Source organism: Pan troglodytes, chromosome 14 (assembly GCF_028858775.2).
Source record: "Pan troglodytes isolate AG18354 chromosome 14, NHGRI_mPanTro3-v2.0_pri, whole genome shotgun sequence".
Lineage (NCBI taxonomy): Eukaryota > Metazoa > Chordata > Mammalia > Primates > Hominidae > Pan > Pan troglodytes.
The window spans coordinates 112,799,174-112,812,686 of record NC_072412.2 but is presented as its reverse complement, the minus strand read 5'-3'; the positions used below and the strand labels follow the sequence as shown (position 1 = coordinate 112,812,686).

Genomic DNA, 13,513 nt, shown 5'->3' with positions numbered 1-13,513 from the left:
TAAAAATGATGCTGTCATTTGGACCATTTTTCTAGTGTAGTCTGCTCCTCTTGCAGACAGCACCTGGAGAACACTGTATGGTGGGCAGCTGTCCAGCAAAGATTGTGACAGTCAATAAGTCATTTCCAGAGGACACAGTGGAAGAGCGTGGGGGCGGTGGGCCATTTGAAATACCCTTTCAGAGCATAATTTCCTGACAAATCAAGCTGCTTCTTGGGTAGATGGAGGCACTGGCCATCAAGGGGAAGAGTGGGTGGATGTCGGCGAGCCATTACTCTGTCACCAGAGACCTTGCACACATTTTTATTCCTTCCCACAATTATTCTTTCGTTTCGTATAATTATTTATACTCTGCAGTGACACATAGAAAAGCAATTTACCTAATATTTCTCTCTATAGGAGAAGGCCAAGCCATTATAAAAAAGATTTCTAGACTTCTTTGTACTCCATAGTTCTTATGAAATAAGACAAATATACTCATTTTTCATGATGTGCTTTTGTTTGAAGTTCTTTATTACTTTTAAGATTTAGTCAATTTGTTCTTCTAGCCCGGTGCCACCACAAAACATCCTTTTCAACCCCTTCCTGCAAAAACTTCTAGAAAGACGTTGGGAAGTGTCTTGGAGCCATGGCCTTCTCTCACCTTCCTAACATAGGAATCTTCCTCACCGTGTTTTGACAAGAGTTATTGAAAGTCTGTTGGAATTTTTCTAGCTCTAGAGAACTCGGCACATTTGAAGATAGCTCATTGTATTTCTGTGCATCTCTTCTGGCAGGAAAGCTCGTCTTTATATCACGCTGGTAGCTACCTGTTTGTTTTTTCTCTTGTCTTTGTTTTCTGATTCCACAATTTATTGTTTAAAGCCATCGTCATTGGCACCTGGCCGTTTCTCAGACACGAGATAACTGTAAGAACCTCACCCCTCGTTTGCTCTTAGCCGCAGTATATTCTCAGGTATTCTCCGTTCTTCACATAACACAGTTTTCAGGTGTTTACTAACGTGCTATTTCACTTTTCAAGTAATCATTTTCAAGATTCTAGAAGAATTTTTGTTTACTTCCCATGCGAACTTTTACCAGTTTATTCTGAAATATTTTTAGCAAATGTGCTGTATGCTTTGCCTCTTTTATTGTAAACACATCTACACAGAGAAGATAAAGCCTTTAGTTACGTAACATCTGCTTCTCATCCTTAATCTCTTAAGTAGAAATAAAATATTTCTCCTCCGTCCTTTGGATTTCGATTCAGCTCACATGGTTTCCCCCATTTGTTTTCTGATGTATCTTACCCCTAGAGCTAAAATTTTAGAAAATATTTAATACTCAAATGAGGAATATTCATTGCACACTCAAAGCCCAGGAGGTAGCTCATAACGGATGCCACCGTGGAGCCTGGCCGGAGAGGTCGTCATAGCCCAGTGTATAAGGTCTGGGATTCTGCCGGCGGCTTTGCAAATGATGCTCGATCACTTTTCTTCAGAACTACTACTACCTGATACTTAAAAAAAAAATGCTGTGATCTCTTACTAGTTTCTTTTTCTTTTCTTTTTTTTTTTGAGTTAAAAAAAAAATCTGCAAAGGAAATATAGCGGAAATAGAATTTAAGGAGCCAGAATAAAAATGGATCTGTTCCCATCGGGCAATGCTGAGGAAAGTGGTTGCAAAGAGGATGGCTAGATCTGAAGAGACTCCAATACTGGACGCCCCACCGTCTGCGAGAGAGGAGACGTTGTTTCTTAAGACTTTATGGCTGCAGGATGTGATTCCCTGTTCAGAACCCATTTTAACTGGAATAACGGTGGAAAGGCAACGTGTGGGGGAGCGGTGGGAATGGGGACCCCAATTTGGCCAATGAAAACATGAGCCACTTTCTGGAATTACATAGGGCACTCCTTAAAGAAAAACAGGCAACTCTAGACTTTAGAATCCCAGAAGTGTGCGGAAAGCAAGCTGTCCTCATAATGGAATGTTATTTTTTGAACTGCAGGTGTAAGCCTATCCTGCTTCCTCTAGTATCTGAGAAAGGTCATTAAGCCCAGGAATCAGAGGATACATGGCTCATTCTTACACTACAGCTTAGTTTACATAATAAATGTCATGTCATATTACGTATCATGTCATATTACACAAACGTCAGCGTCTATGGCATTTTGACAAACGTTTTCAACTTCCCCATGGTTTGGTTAAGAAATCATTTCACTTTTTCTTCTGAAGCTGGTGCTTCCAGCCTCTTGCTGCCGGCACCACCTCCACCTTCACCTGTCCCCCTGAGGCAGCCTCTTGCTGTCCCCCTGGGGCACACAGCCACAGCCCACCTCCGTTTCCCAGTTGGCAGAAGAATTCTTAGAGGTTTCTTCGGCTATTGTAACGTTTTCTTCTAGTGCAGTTTTTCAGTGTACACTGTTACGAGAAGACTCATTCAAAAGACCTATAAGAATTCTAATTATTTGTATGTTTTACTAACAAGTTACATGGTGATTGTGAGCCATTGATGACTGGCAAAGAAAAATTACTTTTGGCCATTTAAAAGTGTATCTCACTTTGATATTTATCTCATTTTACCTCTACCAAGTCACCTTGATCACAGAATAAATAGTCATTTTGATCAACCTAATGTTATGAATAAAAAAATACAATCCTCCTTCTACCAAATGGATATTGACCCGGGGCATGGAAGGCCATGCTGATTTTAGGTTCATCTGCAAACTCCCTTGTGATTTCATAAGTGCTTTAAAAGTAGTTTTCAGATTAAATATAGGATAACTATTAGGAACACAGTCTTTGGAGTCCTACAGAACATGGGTTTGAAGTCTGGATTTTCCATTTCCATTACCTAATATTATTATTACTTAATATTATTCCTGTTCAAAATGTGAGTAATAGTTATGGTCAAAAGTGCATGCTGAGAATCACATGGAAAAAAAAGTTTACAGCTTACTTAGAAAAGAGTATAAAGTTGATAAATACCAGCTATTATTATTCTTATTATTAGGTATTTATAATCTCTTAGGCTACCTTTAACTGCTGCGCCTCCATTTTTCTAGGTAAAATATAACCGGCAAAATGTTACTTGGATAATATTAACCCTAGAAATAGATAAGTAAAAGCCATTAGTGCCAAGGACCTGGAGAATAACTGAATTTCAGTAACCTGTACTGCAAATGGGTACATCTGCCATTGTTGTATTTGAATTTAAGATCAGCTTATTCCTTCGTGTCAGAAAAAGGCAATTTTTTCAATGTTTGTTTTCCCAAATAGCCACCAAAACAAAGAGATGAATGAAGTCCCAGTCCTTTCACATTTGATGAAATTACATAAATACGTAGCAAACATTGATGTGGCTTGCACATCATCCAGAAGGTTGAAGCTGTGGCTCTGATGAGGCTTCCCTCCTACTCCCAACCACACCACAGCATATGATGTCTGCTCTATGTCGGGTGTTTCCGGGCTTTCAGACAGTGAGATTTTTAATGCATTTGGTGTGAGTCATGAATGTAAATGTCCATATCTGCCTGTTCTGTGCCTCTCGAAGTCCAAGATCTAAACAGCAGTTTCCCAACCCCTGCTGGGCCGTCTTTGTAAAGTGCTTCGCGCCATCTAGCGTCCGATGGAGGTATAGACGTGGGACTTCGTGTGGAGGGAACTGGCTCATCAGCCACGTTGCAGCAAGTAACTATAGCACAGAAGAGCAATAGAGTCAAGTATTTATTTTACTTTAGATATCGCTGAATTTTGAAAAATTAACTTCCTGCTTAAATCCACTGATTTTCAAATAAGCCACATAAAATTAAAGGTCAAAATACCTTTTACATTCTATTAGGGATGCAATCAAATACTGTTTTGCTTTTATTGCGGAGACTTTCGTTGCTGTGTTTTTATCACTTGCAGCTGTCGTTGTGTAAATACGCTTTCTCACAATGAGGGCTCTCTTAGGATCCACTTGAAACCACAGCACGCTTGCACGCTTCCCACAGTGCCTCTATCACTGTAACTGTTGTCACGCCTCTATATTTTTCATTCTTCTCTTTTTTTCAGATTGTCTACAAAGCCTGGCTCTGTTCCCAGTATTTTGAAGTCACACAGTTTAACTGCAGAAAGACAATTCCTTGCAAGCAATACTGTTTGGAGGTTCAGACGAGGTGTCCATTTATATTGCCCGACAATGATGAAGTCATCTACGGAGGCCTCTCCAGTTTCATCTGTACAGGTACAGTGCCGGGTGGGAGTCTGTACACCAGTCTCCGGTGGTTTTGCTTTCTTGTGTGATGTTTGTTTGCTTTGCTGTTTCCTTTCACTGATATAACCTTGAAGATGCGGCTGGTAGTTTTCCGCACTTTCACTAATAGAAGCACCGAAAGCTCCCCTCAACAGGTCTGGAAATGATTCAGCTTCTGTACCACATGGTCTATCTGTAACTGAGACCACAGTTATTCACTGTGTGAAAGAAGAAATCTGATGGCAAAATATTAGCAATCATTAGATATACTTACATGTGACCTAGTATAGGTTAGATTCAGCCTGCATTGCCTTTGAATTCCATAAGAACAGGAGATGTGCTAAGGCCAGTGAAATAATGCTTTTCAAATTAGTCAGAAGTTTATGTTCTCTTGCCTATTTTCTTTTATTTTCTGAGAATTTTTATGTGACTTTATCTGTAAAAAGTATTAAGAGCATTAAAAATATCTGCCTAAATTGTACGTGTGTGTGTGTGTGTGTCTATTAGAGCCACACAACAAGTCTATCCATTAAACAATGTTTGCTTCTTTCAGCAAATGAGTCAGACTGGGCAAAACACCAATATCAGCACTCCTTTTCTGGATATTTATAAGCATTACATAATTTAGACAGAATAAGATATAAAGAGCAAGAGCCATTTTTTTTAAATAAAAAGATAATTAAATGGTGAGAACAAGATACTTTGCCAGGGTGGTGTCATAATCCGAGTGGTGGCTCTGCATTCTCTTTTATAACAATAATGCTATACGGCGTCCCTGGAATTACGTGGCTCAAGCTGTAGCACGTTTTGTTTTCAAGTGTAAGGATAAAACACCATCATATGTGTAGAGACACATGAAAATGCTCTTCTGACATTAGACTTGCCAAACTCCTCTAAAACAGAGTAGCATATTAAGATGCTCAACATGAGAATTTATCAAATTATTTCAGCATCGCTTATTTACATACGTATTCATTAGCCACAGTGTTCTAAGTGATAAGCTATCAAGAAATAGTCTGCCAAAGCTCGCCCTAAGAACTGGATGAGTATTTCTTTCTTTTTTTTTTTTGAGATGGAGTCTCGCTCTGTGTCACCCAGGCTGGAGTGCAGTGGTGTGATCTCGGCTCACTTTAAGCTCCGCCTCCCGGGTTCAAGTGATTCTCATGTCTCAGCCTCCCGAGTAGCTGAGATTACAGGCGTGCACCACCACACCTGGCTAATTTTTGTATTTTTAGTAGAGACAGGGTTTCACCATGTTGGCCAGGCTGGTCTCCAACTCCTGACCTCAAGTGATCCACCCGCCTTGGCCTCCCAAAAGTGTTGGAATTACAGGCGTGAGCCACTGTGCCCAGCCTGGATTAGTATTTCTTATGCTGCCCAAGCTTGTGGGAAGAACACGTGACTGAAGGTCAGGAGCACTGGCCTTCATCCTGTTTCTATTGTACATTCTCTCAGAGGCACCACCCCTTCACTAGTAAATTAGAAAGTGCAATGGCCAAACCCTCCCCCATGTGGTTATGCTGCAAGGATTACAGATAAGAGAGAAGGGCAAGTTATGTCATTGACCAGCCATAGCCGTTGCACACAAGAAAGTGAAATGCAGAATGATTTCCCAGGCCTGTGTGTTATTCTACTGACTTGATGCTCAAGTCATTTTTTATGTAGCTCCTCTCTGCTGGAGGGGGAGGAGGGGGAGGAAGGAGGGAAGAGGGAAAGAAGGAATAAGGGAAGGAGGGAAGGAGGATATCAATATCTTCTTGCTTTGAGTTTGAGACAAAATTCACCAGACACAGGCTATTAATTCATATTGAATTTTGCATAGAACATTCCACAAATAACCATGAAGACAAGGCCTTCATTTTTTTTTTCTTGTGGGACAATGAGGTGTCTGTGACATGAGGACTTCAGAGAAGCTATTCGATTTTTATGTACAGGTTGTATTTATGCATTTACACTCACATTGGCTTTTGTCCTAGAGAAGAACAATAGTTTTTGAACCAAGTTCTCAAAGTAGACAAAAAACCCAAATGAAGGGCGAGATGTTTGCATTTATCTTCTTTTTCCTACATGTATCTGTATTTGTGAATCTGAAATATATGTTTGAATGTTCACCCACTTCCTCCATACACATTCAGAATGCCAGGGTAGAATTAAATCTCTCACTTCACAACATGGGCAGAGAATCCAGTCTGCAGTTTTAATTGTTTTTGAGTTTGGTAAAAACAGCTTCTTCATAGCCATAGCTACGTCATTAAGGAAAAGTGGCAGGAAAAGAGAGATTTATCAGATCCAGAGAAAAGTGCCATCTCCCTTAGAGGCCTCCTAGGATAATCTCATCACTGAACATTTGGAAACCTAAGAACAGTGGTTCTTATGTCACTTTCAGTTGGGTTAATGTTCATTTTATGTTTAAATTGCTCGAAAATATATGGAATAAATTCTGAAGTCATTTCACCCTGAAGTTCTGTAAAACAATCCGACAGAAAAAGATAATAATTTTCATATTGATCTTCTTTTCTAAGATGTGACCTATGCCTCTTTGAAGAATTCTCATTCATGTTGATAACTAGCAGCCATCATTTCCCATCATCGGTTACAGGTGTCCCTTAAGAGTGCACTGCTGAGGCCAGATGCAGTGGCTCATGCCTGTAATCCACACAATTTTGGTAGGCTGAGATAGGAGAATTGCTTGAAGCCAGGAGTTTGAGGACAGTCTGGACAACATAGCAAGACCCTGTCTCTACAAAAAATTAAAAATAAAAGAACTAGCCAGACACAGTTATGTGTACCTGTAGTCCCAGCTATTTGGAAGGCAGAGACAGGATTGCTTGAGCTCAGGTGCTGGAGATTGCAGTGAGCTGTGATCCTGCCACTGCACTCCAGCCTGGGCAGCATAGCGAGACCCTGTCTCAAAAGAAAAAGAAAATGAAAGAGTGCACTGCTGGACCTGAGCAAGGAGATTTCTACTCCTGTCCATCACAGCTGCCTGCCCATTGCTTATAAGAGTCCCAGACATGGGCCCCAGAATGGGTTTCATCTTGGATGATGTTAGGATAGAGGACAGCTCCCAGAGGACCACTGGCTAAACTGTGGAGTGGCTTGTCATACTTCTAAGGAAACTAGTAAGACATATGTGCATATAATTTCTTCCCAGATTTTAAGTTGCACATTTTTGGATGTCCGTCTCCTACAAATGTACACGGATTTTTAAATAGTTTACATTATAAATAAGTTTGCAAGTAAATGTGAGCCATTTACATTCTGTTTTTTTTCTCTGAAAACAGAATAATAAAAAGACCAGTGTAGTTATAGCATCATTTAATCTCATACAAAATATTTTAATAAATATATCAAAGTTTAAGGAAAAAAAGAAATGGGAAGGGAGATGGTATGCCCAGAATAAAATAAAAAAATGAGAGTAGGTTATGAAACCAAGTAAAATGCAGTAACTTCATCAAAAAGAATTCACCAAGTAAGGTGACCTTCCTCTTGCCTCCAGCAATTTTTCTTTTTGAAAAAAATCATCAAGCATTTGATTTCCACTCTAGATGTTAAAATGCAATCATTTCTCACTAACAATTAAAGGAATAGTTGGAGTTTCCTTCAAATTCAACAAATTTAATTATAATGGTTTTCCTACTATTTGAACTGCATCCAATTCACAGCTTCCAGAAGCATGGAGAATTCCCTCTAGGATATCGAGGATTCTTCACTTACTTTTCTTATTGACCTCAAAAAAAGGTATTCTGTAAGCACGTAACTGCATATGGCCTGATGACAGATACTGTCCATGTGAGCATCAGTTTTCTTCAAGGTGCTTCTCCTTAGTGACAAACCAGTGGCATGGTGATTCCTTTTCTTAGAGTTCTCTGTACCCAGAATCTTAGAGATCTCAAGTTCTTCCTCTCATTGTCTTATTGGCTATATATTGATACCTAGGATTCCTATTATTCACAAAAAAGGGAATATCACCCCTTGGAATCAATGAACAATTTCTGTAAATGATCAGGAGTTATTTACCATTTTGGTCACACTTACTAAATTCAGTATCTCATGCATCATTTCTTTATGGTGCTCACATCACCATGTACCAAATTTGAAAGTTTTAAATGTATATATTTTTGATCATCTGTTACCTATGATCCTTTAGTAAGCCAGGAACTTACTTTAAAAAATGAAATATCTGCGAATGCATGTCCATTACTATAGAATGCTTTTGATTGAGGATGTTACAGAAGGTCATGACCAAATGTTCTAACCACGGATCTTGATGACAAGCGCATCCCCGTGCATATGTTTAATTCCAATTCTGTCTTAGGAGATAAAAGGAAAGACACTTTGCCTGAGATTTCTCTTAAATTTTTTTCTATTAAAGAATAAAACTGACACGTGACTAAAGAAATGTTTTAAAAATTAATTGGAAAGAAATTCTGAGGTGCTGTCAGGGTGAAACATGTCATTTAATGTTAGGCATTATTGAGCTAAAATTTGTCAAGGTGGGTTCTGTTGGGTTTGCAAGCTCAGTTCGCATAATGCAGTGCTATTTTAGAAACTCAGTTGCTTCATCTTTAAAGTGAGGGGGTGGAAGTCGTTTTTGGATTCTACGATGTCAACCCGTCATCGTGGTAATTACGTGGGCTTCCCTCTCCACACTCCCTCGCCTCATTCCAGAGTCCCCTGGAGAAATCCTTGATTGCTTACCTGTAACAGTGAACCAAGCTGAAGAAAACAGAGGCAGCAGAGGAGCACAGGCTGTGGGTGCTATGGTAACAAACATTAAGAAAATTACCATTTGATTGATAGATAAAATAGACCAGCCGTGATTTACTGCTCTCTTACAGAGGGAAATTATTGAAGGAATAAAAGTAAAAGTTGGTCTGCTGGGGGTTACTGACAATGGAGATAAAACATATTTTAAGAATTCTATGTAAATTCTGCATTCCATTTTTTTTCTTTTTCTTTCTTTTTGAGCTGTGACAGGAATAAGGTTATGTTTCTGTCTCTGGGGAAAATACTGTGGGCTGCTGTTGTTCCTTACTTGACAGGCGGTTGAGGCTGCAGTGGGAGGTGGGCGCCCCCTGGTGGCGACTCTGCGCGCCTGCAGAGAGTCTGAAAGGACGTTCACTGCCTGCAGGCAACGGAAGGGAATAACCTGAGGGGAGGAAATGCATTGATCTACATATTGATCACATTCGAAGGATTTTTTTTTTAAATGTTTGGCATCTCACGGTTTACTTGTGAGTGACTTCACAACTGCAAAAGAAAAAACATTTGCAAAAATCCAGTCCTCACATGACCAGTGAGTTGAGAAAGATTTTTAAAAGACAAAGATGTTCTCATAGGTGGGAATTGAACAATGAGATCACATGGACACAGGAAGGGGAACGTCACACTCTGACGACTGTTGTGGGGTGGGGGGGAGGGGGGAGGGATAGCACTGGGAGATATACCTAATGCTAGATGACGAGTTAGTGGGTGCAGCGCACCAGCATGGCACATGTGTACATATGTAACTAACCTGCACAATGTGCACATGTGCCCTAAAACTTAAAGTATAATAATAAAAGAAAAAAAAAAGATGTTCTCATTAGAGGAAAATTTCAGTAGAAAAAAAAATCTACCTCTATAGATTTTAATTTGAACATTTATGCCGTTTCAATTTATTTATTTTCCCCTGTGTATGCGTATGTTCATTTAATTTTTTGAAATCAGGTTTTTTTTTTTCTCTGAAAACAGAATAATAAAAAGACCAGTGTAGTTATAGCATCATTTAATCTCATACAAAATATTTTAATAAATATATCAAAGTTTAAGGCAAAAAAGAAACGGGAAGGGAGATGGTATGCCCAGAATAAAATTTTAAAAATGAGAGTAGATTATAAAACCAAGTAAAATGTAGTAACTTCATATGTTCGTGACATCTTCTTCCATTAAAACATTGTACTTTTTGAGGTTTATTTCAGTTAATATCTTTAGGTTTGAGTTCAGATCATTCCTACTTAAGATTACTTTTTCTGAATTCTATATTCATAAAGATCCCAGCAGGTCAAGTTTGCCTTTGGTAAGAGAATGTATGTAGGGAATAGAGGAGGAATTAGGATGTCTGGATTCTGCCAGTAGCTATGAATTTTGGAAAATCGCCCCCACTGTAAGGTCTCATTGCCTCACCTCCACAAGTGGCTAAGAGTACTGAGCCCAGTGCCAGAACACTCAGTGCCCAGGTCTGCTGACAGCAGAGGCCCGAGCTAGATGGGACCCCATGTAGTCCAGCCTGGCGGTGCTTGCGGAGCGGCAGGTGCAGCTGCAGAGGAGAATGAGGTTTTACGCTTGTCTGTGTGGGGAGAGGAAGACAACCTGCCTCCAGCTCACCTGGGTGACACTTGTTGGAGAGCAGGGAGAGCTTGTGGGCGCCCCTCTCTGCCTCCAGCTCACCTGGGTGATGCTCGTTGGAGAGCCGGGAGAGCTTGTGGGCGCCTCTCTCTGCCTCCAGCTCACCTGGGTGATGCTTGTTGGAGAGCAGGGAGAGCTTGTGGGTGCCCCTCTCTGCCTCCAGCTCACCTGGGTGATGCTCGTTGGAGAGCAAGGAGAGCTCTGCCTCCCTCTGCCCCCCTCTGCCTCCAGGCATGCTGACAACTGGGCAGGCCCTGCATGAGCTTGCTCACCTCGACAGCCTTTGGGGAAAATTCTAACGCAGTTCAAGTTATCCTTCTGCTTCTCATTGCTACACCTTGCCTGGTCTAAGAGGAGAAATGAAATGCATCAGACCAGGGAGAGTGGAGAAAACCAAGCCAGGAGCACTTGCAGGGACGGGAGTTCAACCAGCCCTGAGAAGAGTCTGTGCTTCAGTGGTGGGTCCTGAGCCAGCTGCCCCAGGGAACCACTGAGGGCCCAGCCTGAGCCATGTCGGGGCCCATCACCATGTCAGGGGGCACCACAGGGGATGGAGCACAGCACCTGATGGCTGTCCTTTTTGATGCCATTGAGGGAAGACTTAGTAACGTCAGCCCATACTCACTCGCTAGCCTTGCACAGAAGTGACACCGTGTCTGGCAAATATTTTCAGGCCCTCTGAACCCTCTGGAAGGAAAGTCACCCTTTGCTCAAGCCAGACTATGCGCACTGCCCTCAGAGAGGCAGTGCCAGCGCCTGCACTGCTGAGCTGGTGAGTCTCTTCTTAGATGGAAGCTGAATCAAAGCATGTAGTGATCTCCTCTACAGCCAGGAGGCGATAACACACACCTGTGACAAAGGTTTCCCTGCATTCAACGTGACTGAGTGAACTTAGAACTACTGACCACACAGTGGCTGTCAAAGCGGGAAGCCAAAGGAAAGATTTGAATTCTGGAATGTCAGTTTAGGAAGAATATGGCCAAGTGAGATTTCCCAGAACAGGTGAAATCTTATTCAATGAGAGTATTTACCTATCTTGTCTGCAAGTAAGACATCTTTGTGAAGATGTGAAGAATTCGCGAATTCTTTGTAAGAATTTATGCCCACTTGGTAGCTGTTCTGGATACTGGACTAATTTGAACAATGAAATTATCCTGTGCGATTATAGATTCAGTCAATCTTAGACAAACCAAAATTACTGAAGTCATCTAGTTTGATGCCTTGAGGATTAACCACTCCCTCAAAACAAGCAATTGCAGAAACAAGAATAGCTCCACATTTCCTGGCTCTTAGTCCAGCATTTGTAGTGGAACAGGAAACGACCAGCCAGCCCATCCTGAAATTCATGTGTAAGCAATTGTTTCCTTGCTATGTACAGCTGGAAAAAGTCAGTCAGTAGGTTAACGGAAGGTGATCACGCCCACAGCCTGCTGTCTTTGCATTGCAAATCTCATTGTTCAACAAACATGTCCTGATTTCTCAACATCACACGTCACATTAAAAATGAATGTTACAAGCACTTTGGAACATAGACATTTTTCTGGTTAAATAAAGAAAAGAAGACTGTCTAGGTCATTGTTCTCAGGAAAATTTTTTGCTTAGATGGCTAATTTTGTCAGATTGGTTAGTGAGATTCTTAGGATGTATACACACACACAAATAAATTAGTATAAAGGGTAAGAACAGAGAGCTAAAGTTTCTAAAATGTCTGTGTGAATATTATTATGAATCCAAATCACCTTATCCTTGTGTTATAGATATTTGATAATATATAATAGATTGTATATATAATATATAATATCTATACCATATCAACATATATTTATATAATTTATACATCATTCAAATATCCAATTTATATATAGATACAATCAAAATAGCTAAATTTCCAGATAATGTAGGTAATAAGCAAGAAATACCTTAGGTTTAAAAATTGAAGACCAATTTGTAAGCAGAACTTTAAAATTAGTTTTAAAGTTAATTCCAAATTAAAAAAAGAAAGAGTGAATTTAATTTAGGCATAGCAGCACTGATGGAATAAATGTGTAAATTCTCCAAGAAGAAAACTTGAAAATAAAAAGTTCAGTTAGGAATAAAACTTCTAGAATGCTATTTTAAGATGATGGTTCTCCCGTTATTATGTTATCATCTGACACTACTGGTTCAGTCCTAAATATGGTATGTTGTACCTTTATTAACCAATTTATGGGGTCAAAAGAGTGACGAACCCAGGCATAGAGAGTCTGAAAATGCCGACCTCGCCACCGAAACTCACTCCTGCCAGAAAGTAAGGCTCATGGTAACCTTCACTAATAGCTTCTCCTTTACGGAATATGTCATTACCTGAGGGAGTGAGGGAGATGTCTTTTTGGGCTTGTCTTAGGGACATTTGCCATGTTTTAGTCTTTTTTTGTGTGTAAGTGGGCTGAGAAAGCCCCAGGAAGTCCACCTTCAAGTACGCGGGAACAAACATTGCAAGGGAAATGAAAATAATTTCAATCACAAGGGAAATAATTGTCCCAAGATAGGACCTGTTGCTCGCTGCATAGTAAATTCTTCTTATAGAGGTCATTTTTTTTCTTTCTTTTTTTCCTTTTTTGAGACAGAATTTCGCTCTGTCACCCAGGCTGGAGTGCAGTGGCACGATCTCGACTCACTGCAAGCTCCCCCTCCCGGGTTCACACCATTCTCCTGCCTCAGCCTCCCGAGTAGCTGGGACTACAGGCACCCGCCACCACGTCCGGCTGGTTTTTTGGTATTTTTAGTAGAGACGGCATTTCGCCGTGTTAGCCAGGCTGGTCTCGATCTCCTGACCTCGTGATCTGCCCACCTGGGCCTCCCTAGAGGGAATTTTAAGATGTAGCATTTCATTGTGAACTGTGAAGAGCTAGAGAAACTTCCTTCTGA

General features: G+C 40.5%; 1 protein-coding gene across 3 annotated transcripts in view; it reads left to right on the top strand.

Annotated features, from left to right (window-relative positions):
• The window catches only part of NALF1 (NALCN channel auxiliary factor 1), an 860,969-nt gene that overhangs the window by 649,808 nt on the left and 197,648 nt on the right, over positions 1-13,513 (top strand). For all 3 annotated transcript variants that reach the window (XM_063792312.1, XM_063792311.1, XM_063792313.1), the window contains exon 2: positions 4,036-4,207. In XM_063792312.1, coding sequence (XP_063648382.1) covers positions 4,036-4,207 — 172 coding nt within the window. The remainder of the gene's footprint in view (positions 1-4,035; positions 4,208-13,513) is intronic.